General features: G+C 38.1%; 1 protein-coding gene across 3 annotated transcripts in view; it reads right to left on the reverse strand.

The window, feature by feature from the left end:
- KCNK2 (potassium two pore domain channel subfamily K member 2) overlaps window positions 1-24,570 on the reverse strand; it is a 174,381-nt gene that overhangs the window by 44,622 nt on the left and 105,189 nt on the right. For all 3 annotated transcript variants that reach the window (XM_050950246.1, XM_050950248.1, XM_050950247.1), the window contains exons 4-5: window positions 7,799-7,959; window positions 2,474-2,660 (exon numbers count right to left, since the gene is read on the reverse strand). In XM_050950246.1, the coding sequence (XP_050806203.1) occupies window positions 2,474-2,660; window positions 7,799-7,959 (348 nt within the window). The remainder of the gene's footprint in view (window positions 1-2,473; window positions 2,661-7,798; window positions 7,960-24,570) is intronic.

Genomic DNA, 24,570 nt, shown 5'->3' on the forward strand with positions numbered 1-24,570 from the left:
ATAAATACAAAACTAGGCATCATTTCACATTCTACAGCTCCAACAATCTTTTCAGCTGATGCACACTACTGTCTCAAAGGCATACAGGATCTGCCCAAAACTTCATCAGAGGTAAAAAGAAAAAGGAGAAAGCCATGCTACAGTGACTGAGAAAAACTCAAATCTTACTACAATACATGATCCCTTTTAAGTAGCCAACTTGCAAACATTCTGTATGCTTTCTCATATCTAATAAAGAAACTTAACCATTAAGTTACCTCTATGTTTAGAATTATGGAGAAATGAACTGATCTTTGCAAAATATTCCAGACATCTGCTGTTGATGCAGAATAAACTAACTCAAAAACCAAGGCTAATGTTTAAAAAATCAGCAGCCAACTTCAGATCTGTCGCAACCATTTTGAGCTTCACAGCTACAATACAGATAGAAGTCTGATGCTCTTCCTCTAAAGCATGGACCCTTACAACTTGAAAATCACCATTACCAGTACAGGACCCAGGACACAAAGGCAAGCAGTTATGTGGTACACACACTGACAACATTACTATATAAATACCAGTCTTCTGCATATTAATCTGAGTGGAAATAAAAATCAATAGTTTCATGTTAATAGTGGAAATGTGAAATGAAAATGTATATAAAATGAACTATTACAGAATAAAATCACACCAGGATGTTCTGCAGAAAGATAATGTGTTTTCTGGTAAAATACAAGTTTTAATTATACTGTGCAGTGCAGGAACAAAATTATTATATCATGTGGGCCCATAAAGAGGCAAATTGAAAGAAATGATTAATGTGTACTCAATGTTTCAGTTACAGCCAAGTGAGGCATTTCACATTATGCTCCTACTATAAATATAACCAAGCCTTGAATTAATGTACTGCTGATTGCATCAAGATAATATAAAACACGCAAAGCTTTGGCTTTGAAGCAGTGTGTCAGCTTTGACATAGTGCTAGCCAGCAGCAGGTGAATCTCACTGGAATCACAAATTCTGAGCCAATGTCTACTCCTGCAGCCAGAACAGCAAGCAGAGGAAAAGAAGAGAATATAAAGACTATAGAAAGGGATAAGGGAGAAAGAAAACAGCAAGTGACATACAAACCTAACATGCATTCACATTTTTATATTTATGTATATGTCACACAAACACTATGTTAAAAGAACATTACCATTGCCAAGTCAAACACTCAAAAATTAGGAAATGCCACAATCAAGTTTGCCAATGTAACCTTAATTCAGCCCCCTTGGGCATAAGCATTATGCTACAGTCTTTAATTACATGATCACATACTATATTTTCCACAGGATCTCTGCCTCATTCAGTGCACAAGCCAGATGATGTTCATGGAATAAATCCCAGCTGCTAGGAGCAGCAATTGCAGAGAAAGACATGCTCAGTTCCTGCAGCCTTGGATGGAGCATGCTTAGTCACTCTGTGGGGATGGTGCATGTGCAGTCCAGTCAGCACATGGGAGCTGTGAGCATGCTTACAACAGAAAAACTCTTCAGAAAAATATAGCTCCCAAACTCTAGCAAGTTTCTACCAAGCATATGTGAATTGTGACTTTTCAAAGCCTATAATTTGGCCAATTTTTTCAGGAACAGCAACAGACACATTCCTGCACCAGGACAACCTCCCTAACATGTTTCAAGTCCCTGCTAAAAAACATGGAGGCACTAAAGCTTCTCAAAGAAACAGTTATAGGATTTTTTAAAAATATGGACAAATAATTTTTCTCTAGCCTCATTCTGAGAAATGGTTATAGAGTTTAGCTAAAACTTTCATTAAAAAATTCAATCTGACACTTACTTAGTATGGAAATTTTCAGCCCAAACAGTTAAAGTTTGGCAAAGTTATAAGTGACTGAAAACAGGGTCTTGTAATGGAAAGTGTCATGCAATCTTAGCTACAGTGCAGTGCTGCCAACTCTGCCTATAACACACACACACAAAAATATATACAGGGTGAGAGTGAACACAGGAGACAGAAAGCACAGAAAAAGAGAGAGCATGACAGCCAGAGATATTTGTACAGCTGAAACCAAATTCTGAAACAATATTTTGACAAGTGAGAGCAGAAGATCAGCATTGTCAGAGCTGTTTTTAAATGACTTCAGTGTAAAAACCAAAATATTTAACAAACTGAAATAATGTACTTATTATTATAATGTTGTACTTGTCTAAAGTTAGAAAAAAACTATTACAAAGTTAAAACAAGGTTTTTTGGTTTTGTTCATGCAAATGATTCCGATTGAAACAGCAGTCTGAAAATACTTGTCAAGCAGAACAACAGGTGACCCCGGGTTCTCTTCTATAATCTTACCTCCATAATCTTATCTGCAAAGCATCTACATTCTGATGGAGTTACATGAACAATAATTATATTAATTATCACAATGCAAATCCTATATAACTTAAAAATATTACATATTTAGGTTGAGAAAAGAATCATGACAAAATCTTACCTGCAACATAGTCACCAAATCCAATGGTAGTTAAAGTGATAACTACAAAATAAATTGCATCTAGTGTGCTCCAGCCTTCTATATGCTTGAATATTACGGCAGGAAGAGCAACAAACAGCACACAGCCAAACAATATGAATATTATTGTTGATATGATGCGAATCTTTGTCTGACTCACATTCCATTTCTACAGAAGAAAGGGAGGGGAAAGAAAGAAAAATCCATGGTTAGTAAAACTGTGTGATTGTACTTGAGCACCTATCAAACCCAGAATGAGAAGCATCACCTTTACTAAGGAGCAGAGCTGGATGAATAATTAATTTTTCAGTTCATTAGCAATTAAAAAAAAAAGATGAGTCAACCAGAACAGGAACAAAATGTTTCAGAATTTTTGATGAATTGACACAAATCAACAGAAATTTTGTTTCCGGTTGAATGAAATGTTTTGTCCAACCAGAAATAAAATGTTTAGTTTATAGGCATTTTAATCCTTCAGAAAAATAAAAGCAAAGGAAATGAAGGGCTGGAGTTACAAAATGACCAGAGGAGGAGGAGAAGAAGGATCTCTACTTGTAACCTTCAGGCAGTAGGTAGGCACTCAGCTGGGATGTGTGAGATACAGGTTCAACTCCCTGCTCTAGACCAGGGATTAGAATCCAGGTCTCTTCCTGCCAGGTTGAGTACCCTAGCCCCCAGGCTATTGATTATTCTGGAGTGGGTTACTCTCAGCCTCTCCGGTTAAAGCTATTCCACTTTGCATAAATAATTAAATAGTCATTGGGGCAGGGCCTTTAACTAGAGTCTCCTCGCATCAACATCTCAAAGAGCTCTTACGTGTCCTTGTGAATCCAGCCTGAAAAAAAATTGAGAGCTGAAATGATTCAACAAATTTATGATTAGATTTGGGTCAACCTAAACTGCATTTTTCATCACATAAACTATTTGTCAGAAAAAAAATTCCCAGCTGCACCGAGAAGGCTAGGATATTATCATTCTGGGTACGTCTACACTGGAATAAGAGAGCCGCAGCTGATCCAGGTCTACTGATTTAGGTTTGTGGGGCTGAGGTAGCAGGGCTAAAAATTGCTGTGCAGATGTCTGCGGGCCCAGAGCTCAGGCTCCAGCCCAAGCCCAAATGTTTGCACAGCAATTTGACAGCCCTAGGGCCTGAGCCCTGTGAGTCCAAATCAGCTGATCCAGGCCAGTCGCCAGTGTTTAACTGCTGTGCAGAATTATCCTCTGGGTCCACCACAGGAATAGAGGTGTTTATTAAAAGCAAATGTGCATATTCTGGGATACATTTGCCGTCTCTGAATGTGATTCCCTTTTTGTTCTGAACGAATGGCATTTATACCACTCAGTAATACTAAAGGTTCAGCAGATTTGTCACACTGCAATTTGGCATACTTAACTAAATGTTTAAATGGGCCTCAAATGGCTTCTAATTTTGTAGGTGCAATTTTTCACCTGCAAGTAACTACGAGTAAAAGTTATGCATTTTAGCCTTCTAAGTATCTGATTGCACCCACAAATCAGGTAATGGCCTAACTATATTGGTTCAATTAAATGCAGGCAGAAAATTGCACCCCCAAAATTGGAGACTCTTAAAATCTGGCCTATTGTATAGAAAATAAATGAAATCAGAAAAGAGCTTAACTGGTTCCTGATTGACCTTTCCTTATATTTTTTTAAACTAGTTTAGTGCTTGTGAAAGCTAGTCCAGGCAGTCATCAAGACCAAAGCCAAGCTTTTATCATCCAAAACCAGGAAGCACAGACTGTGGTGATGTAAAATCTCCTATGATGTGTCTCATTTTTTATTTTATTTTGCGCGTGGGGAGTGGGAGGGGAAAATCACCTCTAAGAATGAGAGAGCCATTCAGTGTCTGACCATTCAAATCAAACCTTCCCAGCAGAGACTGCCAACAAGGGAGCAAATTGCTGCTCAGTTTTACAGTATGGATACTTATCTGTTAGGAAATGAATTAAGCTGTTTTCCACACAGGGAGACAATTAGCCAATAAATGCAAATAGAACTGGTCAGAACTTTCCAGAATCTGAATTTTTCAACAAAAATTTTCATGAAAATTTTGATTTCTGAAGAGAAGTAGTAAAGAATGATCAAAACACCTCATGATGTTTTCTTTCCATTTTTTCAGCCAACCCTAGATGCAAATAGCTCTTGGTTGCCAATGATCCAGCTGGGTTTGAAACGGTGGCTTTGAGCCGAAAGTAAGTACCCTGAGACTTTTCTTTTCACTTGTCATAAAGCCAGCATTTGCTTGGTGGATGAAACTGTCTGGCATAACACCATCTGCATAGTGAGAATCTCAACTGACAAACAGTTCCTACTATAAAGGAAAACAGGCAACAATACAGCATGCTGCACAGAACTAGTCCCTTTGAACACACAACAGTTGCAGTGCTGGTGCAAACAACAGAAAATTGCGCTGCAAATTAAGGCTGCTAAATAAACATGTATTTAAAAATGTAATATGACAGGTACTGTACCACCTTCTGGCACTGGGACAATCAGTGTTTGGGTTGTACTGTAGCTGCTTCAGCCACTGGAGGCTGCAGTATACCTAGATGCAACTGAGGGACTTCTAGCCCTACAGCACAACAGGCAGCCGCAGAGAGCGGCGACATGGAGGAGGAAATTCACACTTCTGTGGGTCTAACTAGGCAGAGGCAGAGTATGCAGCTGTCTGCACATGCTTCTTGCTGCCTCTGCTCCTGCTTTTCCAGATCCGGCAACAAGCGTGGGAGTTGAGACTCATAATGGTGGGTGTCAGGTAAGAATGGTGAGGTTTCCATGTGACAGCCACCTACTACAGTGTCTTTAAAAGGAGCAGTTTTGCCAACTTTCACATTTTTATTGCAATTCTTGCAACCATTGGTGTTTTTCTTTAAGTCCTGGCTGCTGAATTCCTGTGAATATGTAAGAATCTCAGGTTTCATTTTATGTTTTTAAAGTGTTCACCCTTCATGGCTGCAAAGATAAGCATGAAAGTGTGACCTTGGTGCACCTACAGGCTCAAAAACCAGAAGGCCAATAAAAAGAAACCCGAATGTACTTTCGTAAAAATTGCAATCCTAGAAGGTCCTGACTCATTGATTTTTGAATGTTTGGGGTTGGGAACTTGCTCCTAAATTCCCTCGGGACAATTTTTGTACTTTTACAATTATATTGTCCTGTTCTGAAAAGATGTTTTTCTCTACCCTATTTCTACTGTAGATTAAAGATCAACCCAAACAGGGGCCACTTGCTCAGCCTTCAAAGACATATGTCTGTGAATAATTTCACACATGAACAATCCCATTGACCTCAGTAGAACACCCGATGGTATCATAAGCAGGACACAGGCCTCAACTATACCAAGAAACATTGAAGCCAAGTCCTGTCAAATACATATGAAAAAAAATGAAATAAAAGGAGAATTTTTTTCTAATCTTTTTCAGTTACATGAATTGTAGGTCTTACTTGTAACAACAGAGAAGTACAAATTAAAAAAAAATCATACTCTGTCTGAAAGTTAAGTTGTTAGTGTCCCTTTAGATATCTGTTTTATGCCAATCAGTGGGATAAAGCTATTATAGGCTCCGAAAAATGAATGTATAAAACAGGCAGTGGGATTTAGTTTCAAATGATGCTGCAATATGATGGGGGTTAATTTAGCTACAACAAATCAGGAAAAAGATCTTGGAGTCATTGTGGATAGTTCTCTGAAGATGTCCACGCAGTATGCAGAGGCGGTCAAAAAAGCAAACAGGATATTAGGAATCATTAAAAAGGGGATAGAGAATAAGACAGAGAATATATTATTGCCCTTATATAAATTGATGGTACGCCCACATCTTGAATACTGCGTTCAGATGTGGTCGCCTCATCTCAAAAAAGATATATTGGCAGTAGAAAAGGTTCAGAGAAGGGCAACTAAAATGATTAGGGGGTTGGAACAGGTCCCATATGAGGAGAGATTAAAGAGGCTAGGACTTTTCAGCTTGGAAAAGAGGAGACTAAGGGGGGATATGATAGAGGTATATAAAATTATGAGTGATGTGGAGAAAGTGGATAAGGAAAAGTTATTTACTTATTCCCATAATACAAGAACTACGGGTCACCAAATGAAATTAATAGGCAGCAGGTTTAAAACAAATAAAAGGAAGTTCTTCACACAGTGCACAGTCAACTTTTGGAACTCCTTACCTGAGGAGGTTGTGAAGGCTCAGACTATAACAGCGTTTAAAAGAGAACTGGATAAATTCATGGAGGTTAAGTCCATTAATGGCTATTAGCCAGCATGGATAAGGAATGGTGTCCCTAGACTCTATTTGTCAGAGGGTGGAGATAGATGGCAGGAGAAAGATCACTTGATCATTACCTGTTAGGTTCACTCCCTCTCGGGCACCTGGCATTAGCCACTGTCAGTAGACAGGATACTGGGCTAGATGGACCTTTAGTCTGACCTAGTACGGCCGTTCTTAAGTTATGTATTTTTGTGTATGTGTAAGCACAATTTTTGCCTACTACCATTTGCACATGCTTAACCCATGTATTTGCACTTATGATGAAGCAGAAGAGAGCACTGGCCAACTAAAACCCTGTGATCTCTCTCAAGTTCTTTCTTTTAAACACTATATTCTTTCCCACCCCCTCCTTGTTAAAATTAAACAGAAGGATGCTTATTTTAGTTCAGGGGAAGTCCTGGAGAAGGGGAGAGTCCAAAGGTCACTTCCTATGCTGTGGGGGATGTACAAGGAGGGCAAGATACAGTATGGGGACTGGAAAGACAATAGAAGGGCTCACTAGAAGGTGTAGCAAGGAAGTACAGGAGTTCACTCCTGCTCACTTTAAACACTGCCTATAATATCAGTGTATGCTTTATCTATGATTTACCATAAATCTCAAAGTGCCTGTACCGATTCCCCTATATTATCTCAAGTTATCCCATTCAGCCACATTTCTGTGTCAGTGATTTTTTACTATAGTGCAACAATATAATTTTTTGAAACGAACTGCTGCTGCTCTAGAGTATTTTAAAGGCAAATAAAAAATATGAGTTGATTGATTTGGATCCAATTTCTCTTCCCAGTCATAATTATTTTAGGAAACTGAATCTCAATGTATATTTTGAACATCACCCAGTTCTCTATCAACAATGTTGGATAACATGTACTTTCAGTAACCTTCAACGTGCCTTTTGCCAGACATTAACAATGATTCAATGCATTATTCCCTTTAAAAAGTTTACTGTATTTTTACTTAATTTGCTATATTTAGAGTGATGAGTAACATTCAGGACAATACATTTAGCATACTTACAACAAATGTATCTTCTACTTTGGCAATTCCTTTTCCAAATATGGTCCCTAGTTGATCTCCAACTCCAGCCAACAGAAAACCAAACAGAGGAATTCCCAATAAGGCATAGATGATACAGAATATCTTTCCACCTTCTGTACGTGGCGAGATGTTCCCAAAGCCTACATTACAAACAACTTGGGCTATTTATAAATTACTTACACATATTAAATTACATGTCTAAAAGTATTGCAGGAGGATCAATCAAGTTATGCACTGTACATTGCTATAGATTCACCCTCATAATTTGATTTTGTCATTTTCCTCATTCAGAGTGTTGTCCAATTAACCAGTTTGTCTTCCTTATATGTATAATTCTTATATTGCTGAATTTTTTTCCTTCTCCCACAGAGTAGCTTCACCATAAAGGCTGATTTCTGCACTCCCTACTCAGGCAAATCTCCCACTGAAATCACTTGGAGCAAATCTTCCATTGACTTCAATGGGTGATTAACCTGAGCACAGGGTGCAAGATCAGACCCTACTAAGTGGAAATTAACTATAACTGGAATTGCAATTTGCAGACTGCAATGCATTGAAATGCTATGCAGCTTACATTCAAATGTAGTATAAACAGTTTTCTGAGATCACAAAAAACCACATTTTCAAGGGATGCAGGATGAAACATTTGGATGAGCAAGATGGGGATCTGTACATTAAGTGCGACTAGTCATATACTTTAGGACTGAAGGATTGCACACATACAGGTTTTCGCAGGCACAATAAGTCTTTGCAATTTGATGCCACTGTCCATTTGAAAACTCAAATCACTTACAAAGATTATTGAATTTAGTTAAAAACATACTTCCAGCATGCATATTTAGCTCTGTTTTAAAATAGGGAAATGGAGGTATAAATAGTTCAATCCTGTAAAATGCTGAATGCTCTGAACGCCAAGCACCTCACAGGATTGGACCCTAAATGACTTGTCTATGGCCACATAAGAAGACTACAGAATAAAATCCAGATCTCTTGAGTCTCAGTTCTGTGTCTTAACCCAAAAGCCTTCCACCTTCGTTGATTCACCTACATTTTTCACAGGCTATTTGCTGCAATCTCATATCTCTATAAGCAATTTCCATGCTTCACTTTTCACCAAGATGGCGGTCACTAATAAAGGCCTGAAAATTTCAGCAAAAAACATTTTTCTTTCCTCTCCCTCTCTGGTTCATTTTCATGAAAATTGTCTATAGAAAATTTCAACTTTTCTATGAAATATCAAATCAGAATATTTTGGTCACAAGCCAAAATCCTTTTTGTTTTCAGGCATTCAGTTTTTCACCAAAATATCAAAGTTTTCCATGGAAAGCAGACATTTTTTTGCAAAAAAATTTGTTTACTCCAAAATCCAATTTTCTATTGAAAAACAATGTAGATAGAAAACTTTCAACAAGCCCTACTTGGAATTTATAATTATTTTTTTTCTTTCATGTATAGTTCCCCATTTATACTGATTGAGATATAGTAGGGGCACTTGAACTTCCAGAATGCAAGAGGTAATACAAATAAGTGAAGCTCTCTTTTGTATCCACCTCAATTTCTGTTTATCTATTTGAGCACCCTGGTTTAGTACCAAAGACAAATTTTCTTCACATGCAGCATTTTGTTTATTTTTATTATTGCTCTTCTTGAAATTAGAGATAAATCTGAACCAAAATCCTGTATCCAAACATCTCCCCTTTACCAACACATACACACTTTGGAAAATTTTAAATAAAAATCTGGTTATGAATGCTATGGCTTGAGCCAGACATTGCAAAAGTGTGTAGTAAAGTACGTAGCAGTTGTATGGAACTATAAGAAAAGCATTGTTATTTCAAGAATGTAAAGTATCCCAAACCAAATTTATGTTGCAGGCATTGTATTATTCTTAACAGAAACACTACCAGTATCCTTTTGTATATACAGGGGCCAAAATCATCACTAGAAAAACTCCCCAGAAGAAAACAGAATTATACAATGCTCAATATGCCTTGATGTAACCTTTAATCTTAATGTAAACATCATTTCCCAGACAAAAAATAAGTTATGAGGGAATTAAGGTTGAGTACAGATCAATAATCAACAGCAAAAAAAGTTATCTGTGTTGTAATTATCCCAGAATCAAGCATTATAAACCCAGAAAATTCAGTTAAGGTAAAAAGAATTGCCAACCTATTACGAGATAGAAATGCACCCAAACGATCTTCACTCTGCCCTGTAGTGAAACTATGCAAAAAAACCCCACATGATTATGATTAAGACATTTTAGCATTTGTGGTCTCTGATTAAATCAAACTGATTTTAACTAAATATACGTTTTCTCCCTTCCCTGCCCACTACCCCATGATGTCACTAGGGACAGTGTAATACAGTGCTCTGAGTTAATCTGGAGCCAGGACTGGAGCCACTGAGGTTTACCATTCAGGGCTAGTCTACACTCGAGGGGGAGCGGAATCAATCTAAGATATGCATCTTCAGCTACGAGAATAGCATAGCTGAAGTTGACGTATCTTAGATCGAATTAAAATTACTTACTCTGCATCCTCGGGGTGTTGAATCAATGGCCGCGGCTCCCCTGTCGACTTTCCTTCCACCTCTCACACTGCTGGAGTTCAGCAGTCGATAGGAGAGAGATCGGGGATCGATTTTCGGGGATTGATTTACCGCATCTATACTACACGCGATAAATCGGTCCCCGATAGATAGATCGCTAACTGCTGATCTGGCGGGTAGTGTAGACGTACCTAGGGAGTTTTAAACTTATACATTCCCCACTTTACTGCACCAAGCAGATCTCAGGACATGATAGAATCTGGCCCCAGAGTTTTAAAATAAATTAGCTTCTGTTTACTCATGACCAAACCATGAGAGAGAAACAAATACTATTTAGTCTGGTTTAATAAACAGGTCTGTGTATGTGGCTACAGTATTTCTGAATAGATTCTATCATTCAATTTTTATAAGGCCTTAGCATGACTTATAACCAAGCATCTGGGGCACCATGTGCAAGTCAGACTCTTGTCTTTGGCAATAGCCCTTGATTTTGGTAGAGCCAAGAGACATATTTCCCTGTTTCACATCCTCTCAGTGATGATAAAATATTTACCCAACTAAGCATACTCAAAAGAAAGAGGCTGCTGTATTTTCTTTTTTACTCTGATATTTCCATTTCCATTCCTCCCACTGCTGTCAGAGGAGATATGTTTCTTGTGCACTCTATTTGTAATCTGCTACTAATCACTTCCAGGACATCCAGTTCCCATTCAGCTGAATGTATTTACTTCTGTACAGAGACATACTTTACATAGGAACCAGATGATGAATCTCTTTGCTTTTACGGCCCTCAACCGTTTACTCTTCATAACAGATTTTTTCATGTAGAAACACCATAAAAAAGGTCTCTTTTTAATTAATTACATATGAAGGGTTCTCTCAAACACACATTTTCTGGATTAACAGCCAGCAGTGACTGGTGGTGCAGTGTACCTCTGGCTGGATGCTCACTTCTCAGGAAAAAAGACGACGTGTTTTGGGATCTATCGTTATAACTTAGTGCCTTAGCCAGGGCTTTGGAGATGTGCTTCAGCTCCGGAGCAAGCTCCAGGCAAAAACCTGCAGCTCCACTGCTCTGAAGCTGCTCCGCCCTTCAGCTTTGGGCTCCGCTCCAAAGCCCTGGCCTTAGCGACATGGTCTGTTATAAGATTTCCATCACACAAATGCACAATATTATGTTTCATAATAATATGCTACCACATATTACAAATCAGCCTGTCTTGATAGCTACAAGAATTGTCCCTAAATAATACTCTCCTATTACTTCCCCACTTTGTGAGGTATTCTTTTATTTAGGGAATGGGAGAGGAAATTTACATGTGCTTATTGTGGTTGATCTAATTTTTAAATGTATTGTCTAAAAGAAAGCTATGGTTCTCTAAAAACATCAGCAGCATGCTGCTCCTACATAAAATGAGAGAAAAATTTCATCGAACATAGCTACATCATGCTGATCCCAGCACATAAACCATAGGGACACCATTACATGCCTCCAAGTATCGTGCAACTCTTTTCTATTTTCAGTGATCACATAGACATTCACAGCATTAATGTACTTGCTATAGCTCTACCTCTGAATAAGTTACATGGCAGCAAAGGTCTTCACTGCAGAGTTCTCTCTTTTGGTCCATTAGCAGTTCCAGGCCCATCCAGATACTGGACCCTGTTCCCAATCTGCCATATTGGCTGAATTACCTCTCCAAATCAGCAACATTTACACTCCTCCACACTCTCTCTCCTCCCATCCCCTGGACCAGCATTTGTAAAAAGAAACATGTCTGGGTTCTCAGGCTCTGCACACAGGTCAGCACCACAACCACACAGGCAGTTGCTGTGCAAGGAGAGATTCTTCACACCTCCTGTCCCATGTGTGTTTCTACTCCTCTGGTTCCAGTACATTGGGATTCCTGGATTTAGCATCTAGAGTCAAAGTATTTCTTTCAAACAGTTTGTGGATATGAACTAAGGCAGTGTTTTTCAAACTTTTTTGGCTGCATACCCCTTTCCAGATAATGAAGTCTACCATGTACCCCTGTCTGAGATAAGGTCATAATATACCTATGATTAGATTACCCAGTCTTCCTAAATAAAATGCATTGTCTGCCATTACAGGATTTTTCTCACCTACCCCAGTTTGAAAACCACTGAACAAGGGATTCAAAACTCACTGAAGTCAATGAAAAGATTCTCTTCAAAGTGCTTTTTATCAGGCCCTATCTGCAGTGAATTAGAAGAGAATCAAAAATTTTACTTCCAAAATTGGGTCACAGGCAGACAGCCACCTACCTTACTTTAATAAACCATAGCATGACTTACCTCCTGGTTTCATAAAATCCCTTCCATGGTGTGTTAAATGCTAAGTGTGCCACTAATACCCAAAGGGTTCATGTGTATTTAGAATATGTTCTCTGACAAGTAGTTATAGACAGATACAAGAACCACATTTTAAAACCAAGTAGCTTCCATTCGCCCATGAGTGAACCAAGACAGGAAGGGCAGTGTAAATACTGCCTAATTATTCTATTCAGCAAGATAACACATTGAATGATTTTAGCTGCAAAACCTACATCATCCACAACTCAATTTACACATGGGATTTGAAAAACTCAGTCACCGACTGGCCTTGGTAGTAGTGGGTAGTGCAAGAAGTTGCAATATTTTAAATTAAATAAACATCAATTTGTGCTTTTCAAATTTCATGTCACCAGTTTCACACACTGTCATTTTTTCACTTGAGAAAAGGCCAGTTTTGCTTGAAAATTAGTCATTTTCATGAGAATTTGTCTTGGTTTTGAGCCTAACAGAAAATGTTTAACATTTCAATCTCTTATTTATTTTCCATGACCAACAACAATTTGCATTGAACCCATGCATAAGTTTGAATTTCATGGAAATTTTTGCTAAAAGCAAAAACTTCTAGGCTACAAATTAGCCTGAAGTGAAATGACAAATTCTCACATACAACTGTACAACAAAATGGTCACTTTTGCATCATTCTAGAAGAGAAATCATGCCCATAACCAGTCATATATAAGAAAAGGAGACAGACTGAGAATGAATGTACAAAATCTAACCTCTATTCTCAGTATTATCAAACTTTTGCTCTGGTTTCCTGGTTAACTGTTTATCTCAGTCATTCAGGAAAGCATCCTTAGGTCCTCTACTATAGTGCTACTGATTCACCTGGTACTGAAAATTGGTTGAAACTATAGTAAAGAATAGAATTATCAGATGAACACAATTTGTTGGGGGGAAAGTCAACATGGTTTCTGTAAAGGAAAATCATGCCTCAATCTACTAGAATTCTTTGATAGGGTCAAAAAGCATATGGACAAGGGAGATCCAGTGGATATAATGAATTCAGATTTTCAGAAAGCCTTTGACAAGATCTCTCACCAAAGGCTCTTAAACAAAGTAAGCTGTCATGGAATAAGAGGGAAGGTCCTCTCATGGATCAGTAACTGGTTAAAAGATAGGAAACAAAAAGTAGGAATAAATGGTCAGTTTTCAGTATGCAGAGAGGTAAATAGTGGTGTCCCCCAGGGGTTTGTATTGCCACCAGTACTGTTTAACATAGTCATAAATGATCTAGAAAAAGGGATAAAAAGTGAGATGACAAAATTTGCAGATGATACAAAACTACTCAAGATAGTTAATCCAAAACAGACTGCGAAGAGTTACAAAGCAATCTTACAAAACTGGATGGCTAGGCAACAAAATGTCAGATGACATTCAGTGTTGATAAATGCAAAGTAAAGCACATTGGAAAACATAATCCCAACAATACATATAAAATGATGGGGTTTAAATTATAAGGTCTATAAAATCACAACCGGTGTGGAGAAAGTAAATAAGGAAGAGTTATTTATTTCTTCTCATAACACAAGAACTAGTGGCCATAAAATGAAATTAATACGCAAAAAAAAAAAAGAGGAAGTATTTATTCACACAATGCACAGTCAACATGTGGAACTCTTTGCCAGAGGATGTTGTGAAGGCCAAGGCTATAACAGGATTCAAAAAAGAAATAGATAAGTTCATGAAGGATAGGTACATCGATGGCTATTAGCCAGGATGGGCAGAGATGGTGTCCTTAGTCTCTGTTTGCCAGGAGCTGGGAATGGGCGACAGGAGATGTATCACTTGACGATTACCAGTTCTGTTCATTCACTCTGATGCACCTGCCTTTGGCCACTGTCAGAAGACAGGATACTGGGCTAGATGGACCATTGGTCTGATCCAGTATGGCCATTCTTATGTCCTAATTTTCAAAATACACCTCTACCTTGATATAAGGCGACCCAATATAACATGAATTTGGATATAATGCGGTAAAGCAGCTGTCTGTGGGGGCGGGGCTGCGTGCTCCGGCAGATCAAAGCAAGTTCGATATAATGCGGTTTCACCTATAACGTGGTAAGATTTTTTGGCTCCCAAAGACAGCATTATATCGGGCTAGAGGTGTAACTGCAAAGAACATTGGCTCTAATGTAAATTACTGTTTGGAAATATACTCGGACAAACTCTTATTTGGAAATATACTCAGACAAATTCCTGGGAAAAGCACGATCTTCACTAAGGTTAGCTGAGCAGAAAGAAGTATTTTATGAAAAAGGTTACATATATCCTTTTGATTTATGTGAATAGACCCAGGGAGCTTCCTGTTTTATTTGCAATATTGAGTAAGCGAGAAAGTCTCACTGATTCATTTATGTGATAATGATTTATTGTCACAATCAAGTGGGATCAAAAGGTCTGCTCTCTCTAATATTTTCCTTTCAAACAAGAAAGTGCAAGCCCACAGGTCAAATGGGTGTTTCCTCACAGTGAGTTTCATAGGTCTCGGGACCAGAAAGAACATGAAGCCATTAGGAAAACCAAAATGAAATATTTTGTTTCAGAACAGTTTGACCCAAATTGAAATACTTCAGTTTGTTCAATGTTTTGTTATGAGGCAGTTCAGCATTGAATTACATGTGCCTACGGTGTTGCTTTGTCTCATGGGATTTGTAGTTTGGGTGCCTGATGCCCACATTTTCTTCTATGGGCTGAGCTCCCTGGCCAGATTACCTCTCCCCTCTGACTGAGCTGTGAGGTGCATCATGGGAGAAAGGTAATGAACAGGTTGGTACATTTCCCAAACTGGAAAATCCTTGTCATTGCCATTGGCCATGCCCTTTCTGTGGTACGCACCATGTAACACATGTATTGGTAAATGAAAATATTTTGGTTTGTTTGTTTTTAAATTATTTCCCTGTTTACACAGACTTTATTCCTACACACTCTCACAGGATCTCATGCCCTCTTAACCATGCATCTGTTACAGTAATTCCCCTTTCCAAAAAGGCATCTGTGTGTTTTGGAGGCACATGTTGATTAGGAGGGAGAAAAGAACCCTACCTCCACCCCCTTTACCCCCCTCAGGGAATGGTCTGATGAAAACTCTATGAAAGGAATCACATGGAATTCCTAGTCTCCAGTTCAGGTTTTTCCTTTTATAGAGTGTGGTTCGGGTTTAGGAGATTAGTGCTCACACATATGCTTACCCATCAATGTAAAAAATTAGATATATTTTTAAATAGATTTACGTCTGTAAATGGGTGAAAACGATAATATTTCTGGACCACATAAACACGTGGTGAGTTGTTGCTACACATTTGATGCCTTCAAATGAAAATTGAATGGGTGGGTTCTGCAAATTGAATGGAAATTGGCAAATTGAGACATTTGAAAGCATTGGCTGATACATATAAATAAAAAATCCTGATTTTACTCATTTTAGCTATATAGTTATCTTGCTGGTTTTAAGCCAAAAGAATAAAGTTCTGAAATGTTCAGAAGGCAATATTCTACAATAAGGGACATTGCTACAATAAATAAAGACTAGATAACAATTATTTTTTTGAATGTCAGAGCTGTTAGTGCCAGTTTGCCAACATTCTGGTTTGCTCTTTCAAGAAGGCTACTGTAGGACTTCCATGTGAATGCTTGCAAAATTCTCTGTGTACTATTATTATCATTGGAGTCATGCCCATGAACCAGTAGTTGATTAGAATCCTGTGGTGCTAGATGCTATGCAAGCACAAAAGAAAAAGATGGTATATGTGTCTATATGGCAAGTGCAAATATCTGCACACACTTTAAAAATTCTATTGCCTGGGCATTTACACTCAGGGTGTGGAAAAGTTCAAATTTACAACTAGTCCTTTTCCCTTATCCACTCTTTTAACTGTCTTGCCCACACACACCATCATATATGCTCAGAGAAGGTAACAATATATTATGGCAGTGGCTCTTAAGCTGTGGTCCATGGAGGACTTGCTGGTGGTCTATGGTTTAAATCTCTTCCACCTTGTTTCTAGCTGCTAAATTACAGCTAGAAATAGTAAAATACTTTTCCACACAAAGAATTACAGTTGCTGCAGTACACCAGTTAGCAGCTCAAATTTACTTAGGGTGTCATATGGGCTTGAACTGAGAGTGCTCGCCTGAGTTAAGAGAGATGCCTTCACTGCTATTTTAACTGAGCTAGCTAACCCAAACTAAGAACACATCTTGTTGTGCAGAGAAGCCATACCCTGAGTTAATTACCTGGGAGAGAGATTGTCATATAATCGCCTCTTATTAGTTCTGTTCATTGTCCAATGCAGCTTTGCTTTTAGCAAGATATGGATTCCAACCATTACAACACCAACCATAGTTCTTATCAATACATTGGTCTCTGTGGGAATACTTCCAATATATTACTCTGGGCTGTAACTATGTTCCTGCACCTGCCTTAAAGAATCTGTATGTCAAATTCTCTAGTAATATAACTGTCTTATTTTTCGCCATTTCAACATTCATCAACAGAACAACAGAAGCCTATATTAATGTTTATAAAATGTGTCATACTTCAGAGGAAGAAATTCAAAAACCAAGGGCCTTATCAAGATACACGTGAAGTCAAAGTGATGGTATGTTTGGTTTAGTCTTGAGTGAGGATAGAAACCCCAAGACAAAAAAATCAGGGTACCAGAATTCACAGAAATTAAATCTCCATTCAGTCAAGGCAATGTGCCAGAGCACGGAAGGAGACAGCCACAGCCTCGGTATGGGTCCTGAAGCTGTTGCAGAGTCCTGTAGCTGACACTCTGTTGCCAGGGTAATTTAGGTAATTGTTACAAGCCTACTAAAAGCATAAAACATCAATTCACAGAGCTATGCTTACTGATGCTGGATCTTTATTTCACATGGCTGTGACTTTGCTCAGTGAATATTAACTACTTTTATCAATAAAAGATTTGTCTATTTAAAAAAAATTATGATTTTTTATTGTTATATGAATTTTCAAAATGTAATACTGATTCTAGCAAAACTGATACAATTCAAACAAAAAAGTCCAACTGTTATTAAACACACAGAGACACACAGACACACACACACTTTGCTGAATGAGAATGTACTTAGCTATCCTATTTATTTAAAAAAAACCTTAAAAATCAAGGAAGTGAATAGTTGCAGACATCATTGATCTTGTACTACTCTCATAAAATAAAATTATTCTTATCAAGTAAAAAGTAACATGTATAATCTTAAATCTGATCCAGGATGAATATTTTATTTTTACCAGTACTCTCATAATATAAATACAACCGAAAATCCTTTTGAAAAAGAAACAAAAATTGTGGTTTTTGAAATTAGTAATACACACAGTACACACTGATAGACTCATAGACTTTAGGGTCAGAAGGGACCAATATGATCATCTAGTCTGACCTCCTGCACAAAGCAGGCCACAGAACCCTACCCATCCACTTCTATAACAAACCCCTAACCTATGTCTGAGTTATTGAAGTCTTCAAATTGTGGTTTGAAGACCTCAAGCTGCAGAGAATCCACCAGCAAGTGACCCATGCCCCATGCTGCAGAGGAAGGCGAAAAACCTCCAGGGCCTCTGCCAATCTGCCCCGGAGGAAAATTCCTTCCCGACCCCAAATATGGCGATCAGCTAAACCCTCAGCATGTGGGCAAGACTCACCAGCCAGCACTCAGGAAAGAATTCTCTGCAGTAACTCAGATCCCATCCCATCACAGACCACTGGGCATACTTACCTGCTGATGATCAAAGATCAATTGACAAAATTAAGCTATCCCATCATACCATCCCTTCCATAAACTTATCAAGCTTAGTCTTAAAGCCAGATATGTCTTTTGCCCCCACTACTCCCCTTGGAAGGCTGTTCCAGAACTTCACTCCTCTAATGGTTAGAAACCTTCGTCTAATTTCAAGTCTAAACTTCCTAGTGTCCAGTTTATACCCATTAGTTCCTGTGTCTACACTGGTACTAAGCTGAAATAATTCCTCTCTCTCCCTAATATTAATCCCTCTGATATATTTATAAAGAGCAAGCATATCCCCCCTCAGCCTTCTTTTGGTTAGGCTAAACAAGCCAAGCTCTTTGAGTCTCCTTTCATAAGACAGGTTTTCCATTCCTCGGATCATCCTAGTAGCCCGTCTCTGAACCTGTTCCAGTTTGAATTCCTCCTTCTTAAACATGGGAGACCAGAACTGCACACAGTATTCCAGGTGGGGTCTCACCAGTGCCTTATATAACGTTACTAACACCTCCTTATCTTTGCTGGAAATACCTCGCCTGATGCATCCTAAAACTGCATTAGCTTTTTTAATGGCTATATCACATTGGCGGCTCATAGTTATCCTGTGATCAACCAATACTCCAAGGTCCTTCTCCTCCGTTGTTGCTTCCAACTGATGTGTCCCCAATGTATAACTAAAATTGGGTAAGAACATTATTGTCCGTTGGCAACTTCAACAGATTTTGGAAATATAGTATTTGGTTTCTGGAACTGCAGAGGTTTATTTAAGCATACCTTTCTCATCTTTCCATCCATGCAACTAAGTTAAGAAAAATAATTTTTTGTTGTTTAAAAACCAAGGAATTTATGGTTCTGGTTAATAATGGCTTGTGCTCATGGATCATTCAAACTACACAATCTATGCACATTCACTATGTAGCTAAGTTATGCTGTTTCATGCTCCACAGGCTAGATAATAACATGAGAGTACTCTCTGTTTCTAAATCTAAACTGTCTCTTTATTAAAAAGAACTATTTACAGAGGTGCTCCAACTGCAGTAAGCATTCCAAGCACATGTACACACACTCACTTCCTGGTGCTGCCTCTAAACTCTTCTCTCCAACAACCCGTGTTCCCTCCTGCAAGTTCCATGCAGGTTGCTAAATCTTTCCGGTGAAGGATTTTTGTTGTTGTTGTATATTTTGTGCCAGTATTTGCTGAGGCCACAGGTTACTAGTACATAATGCACAACAGGAACATGGCCTTTACTGCTTTCCCATTGCTACCTACTAGGCCTCATAGTCCTTCAAGGTGATGATCTTTGAATAAGTCTCCAATTTGCAATCTCTGAGCATTACTCTAGTTCAGTGTTTCCCAAACTTGGAACATCCCTCGGCCTGCGCCGCTTACAGCAGCTCCTATTGGCCTGCAGACGCAGCAGGTAAACAAACTGGCCCAGCCCGCCAGGGGCTTTCCCTACGCAAGCGGCGTCCCAAGTTTGGGAAACACTGCTCTATTTAAAAATGTGGCTAAGAATAATGCTTTCCAGTTACTTACTGATTTTCCATCTATACTTCTCAAGCATTTAAGAAGGTTGTTAAACATGCTTAACCTGATATTATAGTTGTTCTAAATACATTTTCTATATTTATATATGGGGCACTATGTCTACTGGACAAATAATGGGTCTGCCACTGGAGAGATCAGGTTTGTATTTCTAACTTTGCCATAAGATTGCATGTTAACTTCTGACAAGTCATTTAACCTCTGTTTCTCAGTTATCTCATACACAGATCCCAGCATTTCCTTTCGCTGTCGAGAAGTTGCCTGGACAGGTTTGGAATTCATCTATGAAAATATTTTCCCTCATCCCCTTTTTTCTTCTTCCATCTGCTTCACTGAAAGAGAATTGTGTGTCTTAAACATTTAGCTATTCTTACCCTTGAAAACTGCCTCTTTTGCGAACCACTATTAAAACATACCTGTATGTTAAGAAGTGTATTTTACCTGAGTGAATCAAAGTTACAGAGAAACACAAAATATTACAAAATTTCTAAGAGGTTAAGGAATTTTTTTACTTGTAAAAGTCCTTGTTCAAAAAACATGTAGAGAGCAGTCTAGCTGTTAATAAGCCTGACACCTAAGTGTCTTGAAGTGAAAGGATGTTTTACTTCTTCACTTTTTGGAGGCACAAGAGGGACTTAAATCATCTTTGTAAGGTGACTGAAGTTGCAATCCTAAATAAACATGGTTACCCCCTCTCCCTAATAAAACAACATACAGCTGCTGAGCTAAGACTGGAGGCCTTGGTCTTCTTGTGCCACAAAATACAAGCTTCCACCACTAGAGCAAAAGGAATATCTCTGACAGCTGTCACCTACAGAAACACCTTTAATGTTCCTTCTAAGCTGTAATGAGAAAATAGCGGGTAACATGCTTGCCCCACCCTAGAGGGCCCAATTCAATGCCAAAACTCCCACAGGCATCAATGGGGATTGAACCAATATTGAGATGTGTGTCAGCTGTTGTTTTGCTAACTACTTCTTCATGCTTACTAAATGGTACTATTAATACCACCAAAATGGTGAAATGCTGATGAACCTAAAATGTAGATACTAATTTTTAAACCCTTCAATGAGCTGGGGGGACAGTGGCTTTGAGATTGATTCTTTTCCTGAGATCTGCCATGACAGCTAAGATTGATGCCTGATGGAGCCCGCAATGAAACTCAGTATGATTAAACTTAACAGACTGTATATCTGTGTTATTTTATATCAATTCTGAATTATGGAAATTTTATTTCCAGGGCAAATCCTGAAGTTATTGCTTAGTTCTTATTCAGGCAAAACTCCCATTGACTTCAGGTTTTGGGTTGACACTTGCTGTACATACTGTAGCCCTGATTCAGCAAATCACTTAAGAACACGCTTAAATTCATCCACACGCATCAAGCATTTAAGCAAGTGCATATAAACATATGCTATATGCATACACACATACACAAAGATGTATAAAACCTACTAAACAAAGTAGTAAAAAAAAATTAGCTGATTTTAAAAGTCATGAGGTAGCGTGAGAATCTCTTGGTTATGATGTTTTTTGAGGAGCTAAACCAGCCACAGTTACAGGACAGGAAAAATATTAAACCTTTCAAAGGACTAATAATTAATTCTGTGTTTTCAACTTGCAGGAGCCTTAAAACTCTGTGTAGATAGATAGATAGATAGATATTTGTCTCTATGATGTTGCTTTCTGTTCAATACAATGGATGCTATGCACTATATTGCTCACCAACATTATAGAATGGTCCCAGTTCATCAGGACACATGAATATTTACATACAAACATCTAATAAATTGATTAACTGAATCCTCAATGAATATTCTGACTTGAATTCTTTGATACAACCAGAAATCCAAAGCTGGGAAAATTTGGAAGGGAACGAGAGGGGTATCTTGTAAAGTTGGACTGGTGCTTCTTACATAGAGCTCTCAAAAGACATGTCATTGAATCCAAAATTGTTACTGTTTGTGATATAAGCAACAGTGTTTGTGATATAAGCAAACACAAAAATTATCATTAGGAAATATGAAATACGCTACCACATTATATCGTTTTTTGGTACATGGAAATATTTTTGCTCTCTGGGCCCTTTTTGCTTCTAAATCCATCCATCCAGCATAATTTTCCATGGACAGCAATTGCACCAATCAACAAAAAACACAGAACCATCATCTCCAGGTTACTTTGCTGTTAAATGTGTAGGCCATATCTTTTCTTGAATTAACTGAAGAGAAGTGTTTCATAATATGAAATCACTTCACCTGGCTATGGGAAAACAGAACAAAGTAGAATAGAATGCTCTGCAAGATACTGATAGAGACTTTCAATTAAGGAACCTTAAGTTCATATCAAAGTGAGGCACAGAAAGTAGTAGAATATGCCCTTTTTAGAAAATGAGCGCCATTTAAAAGTCATTTTTCACTCCTGCCCCCCCTCTAAAACTGATCTTAAATGTATACGCAGACTGAGCATGTGCAGCCCAGGCCATCTGATTCAGAAGACACATTCTAGACCAGCTCTGCCTATCTATCTTGTGTGCTGTTCTTGGGTCAAGTGCTGAACAGAGTTTGGCCAAACGTGCCAGCTCAGCATGTTCAAATTTGTTTTGAGAGGGCTGAAGCTGTATCTGAAAACAGTTTTCGAACCTGGCTTGCTTTCTAGGGTAGACAGGGCTTGTTTTTCATAGGAAGGGTAGCAGGATTTTTTTATTAATAATGGGCAAACCAAAGAAAAAAAAGATGTGGAGAGGTGGTAGCTAAAAGATCAGAAGCTTATTTGAAATCTTTGAGACTTCCTCTCCCTCATGTGCATGACACCAAAGGGCACACCTCATCACCTCTAAAATCCCTGGTCCTCCCTAATATTGGTCTCGATTCTGTAAATAGAGTGTCTCTTCCAGGGTATTGAATCTCCTCTGTTCTCCCAATCACATCAACAGAAGTTGCAGGCATTCAGTACCTAACAGAATCAGGCTCTTTGGTGTCGGATTACCTTTTGGGAGGTCTGTGAAGCCTACTGTTCCCCTCCCCTACAACAAAGCCCTATTAGAGATGGTCCAAAGTGGGTGAAATCCCACTACCATTGCTTGACAGGAAGAAGAGTCAGGATGGGAGAAAGACATCCTCTGAGGGTAGGCATAGGCACTTTCCAAATTAATAGGGGGATTTGATTCAGAGAATGTACAAAGGTTTAGTCTGGCTCTTATTCTGAGCAAATTTGTTTACTCATCTACCAATTTATCAGTATCAGTGCTGATTTTTTTCTTGTCTCAGCCTCTAAAAAGTGTCACCAGTCCTTAAAATAATGGGCACAAACCGTAGCTGACAATGCAACTATTCCATTTTCTTAAGAACCACAATATGTCTATGACCTGAAGGAGAAGGACATCAGTTTCATGAAAGAAATAATCTCATGCTGCTTCCCATTTAACACTAAAGCATGAAGCATTTGGGGACAGAGCATCAGTAATGCAACCCATGAATAATATATTGTAATGATTTTTAAATAGCATTGCCATAAGTGCTGAAAAGGGTCAATTAAATAAACTACAGTACACCTAGTGCTGCCATTAAACCTGAAAAAGCAAAACAAAAACAAAAAAACAAGATTGGTTTGAAGTGAGATAGCATTTTCTATACTCTCATGGTGGGTACAAATCTGTTTATTTTAGTTACTTAAGAATGTTTTTCTTCTATCATAACTTTGAGGGCACTACAAATTCCAGCCCCAATTCTAATATAATATCATAAAATGTCAAACAAACATTCTCAAAACTCAACTTGTCTAGAATGCATAGCAGAAGAGAACTCGTGTGAAAGTCCGAGGGCATTCTTTTTTAAAATATCCTGGATCCCATTGATAGAGATTTACAAATTCTAGCAAAGGCCTGAAAACTTCTAGTAACTCAGTCCAATCACCAGCTCTAACAGAAATTCGATGACAACTTTTAACAGTTATGAAGTCCACATGGGTCACCACAGTATTTAACAGGAGAAATCCACAGGACTTCAGAATCCTCAGGCTACATTCTGAAAAAAAAAATCATCCTCAGAAATCAATCTGCACACATTGTTTTAAACGTGTATTTTCTCTTGCTAATTAAAATGGGAAAATTGCATGTAAATGTAACCCTTAAAAATATTTAGGGATAGATGAATTCTGCAAACATTTTTCAAGCACTTTTAACTGTAGTTCCAAATAGCAAATTATCCAAAAGGGAGAGGGGAAAATAAAAAGAGTTGATTTTGCAATTAATGATTCTCAAAGTGTAATTCCATCAACTGTAAGCAACACCTTTGATCATTAAAATTGATGGAATTTCAAAAAATCAAATTTACTTTCCACTCCTTCTGCTGCTTGCATTTCACCTGTTGCTGTATGGACAATGAAAACAGAGCGGTCATTTTGGGTTTAAAACTCTGCAGTGGAGTGTTTAAATCAAAATAATTTTCTTTTCTTTTTTTTTATTTCAAGAAAACATTTATGTTCATTTTAAGTTTCTTAACCCTAGAGTTCATCATAATTTTCTGTTTGTAACTCCCTAATTAGTTAATAC

This window comes from Gopherus flavomarginatus, chromosome 4 (genome assembly GCF_025201925.1).
Source record: "Gopherus flavomarginatus isolate rGopFla2 chromosome 4, rGopFla2.mat.asm, whole genome shotgun sequence".
NCBI classification, from domain to species: Eukaryota; Metazoa; Chordata; order Testudines; family Testudinidae; genus Gopherus; species Gopherus flavomarginatus.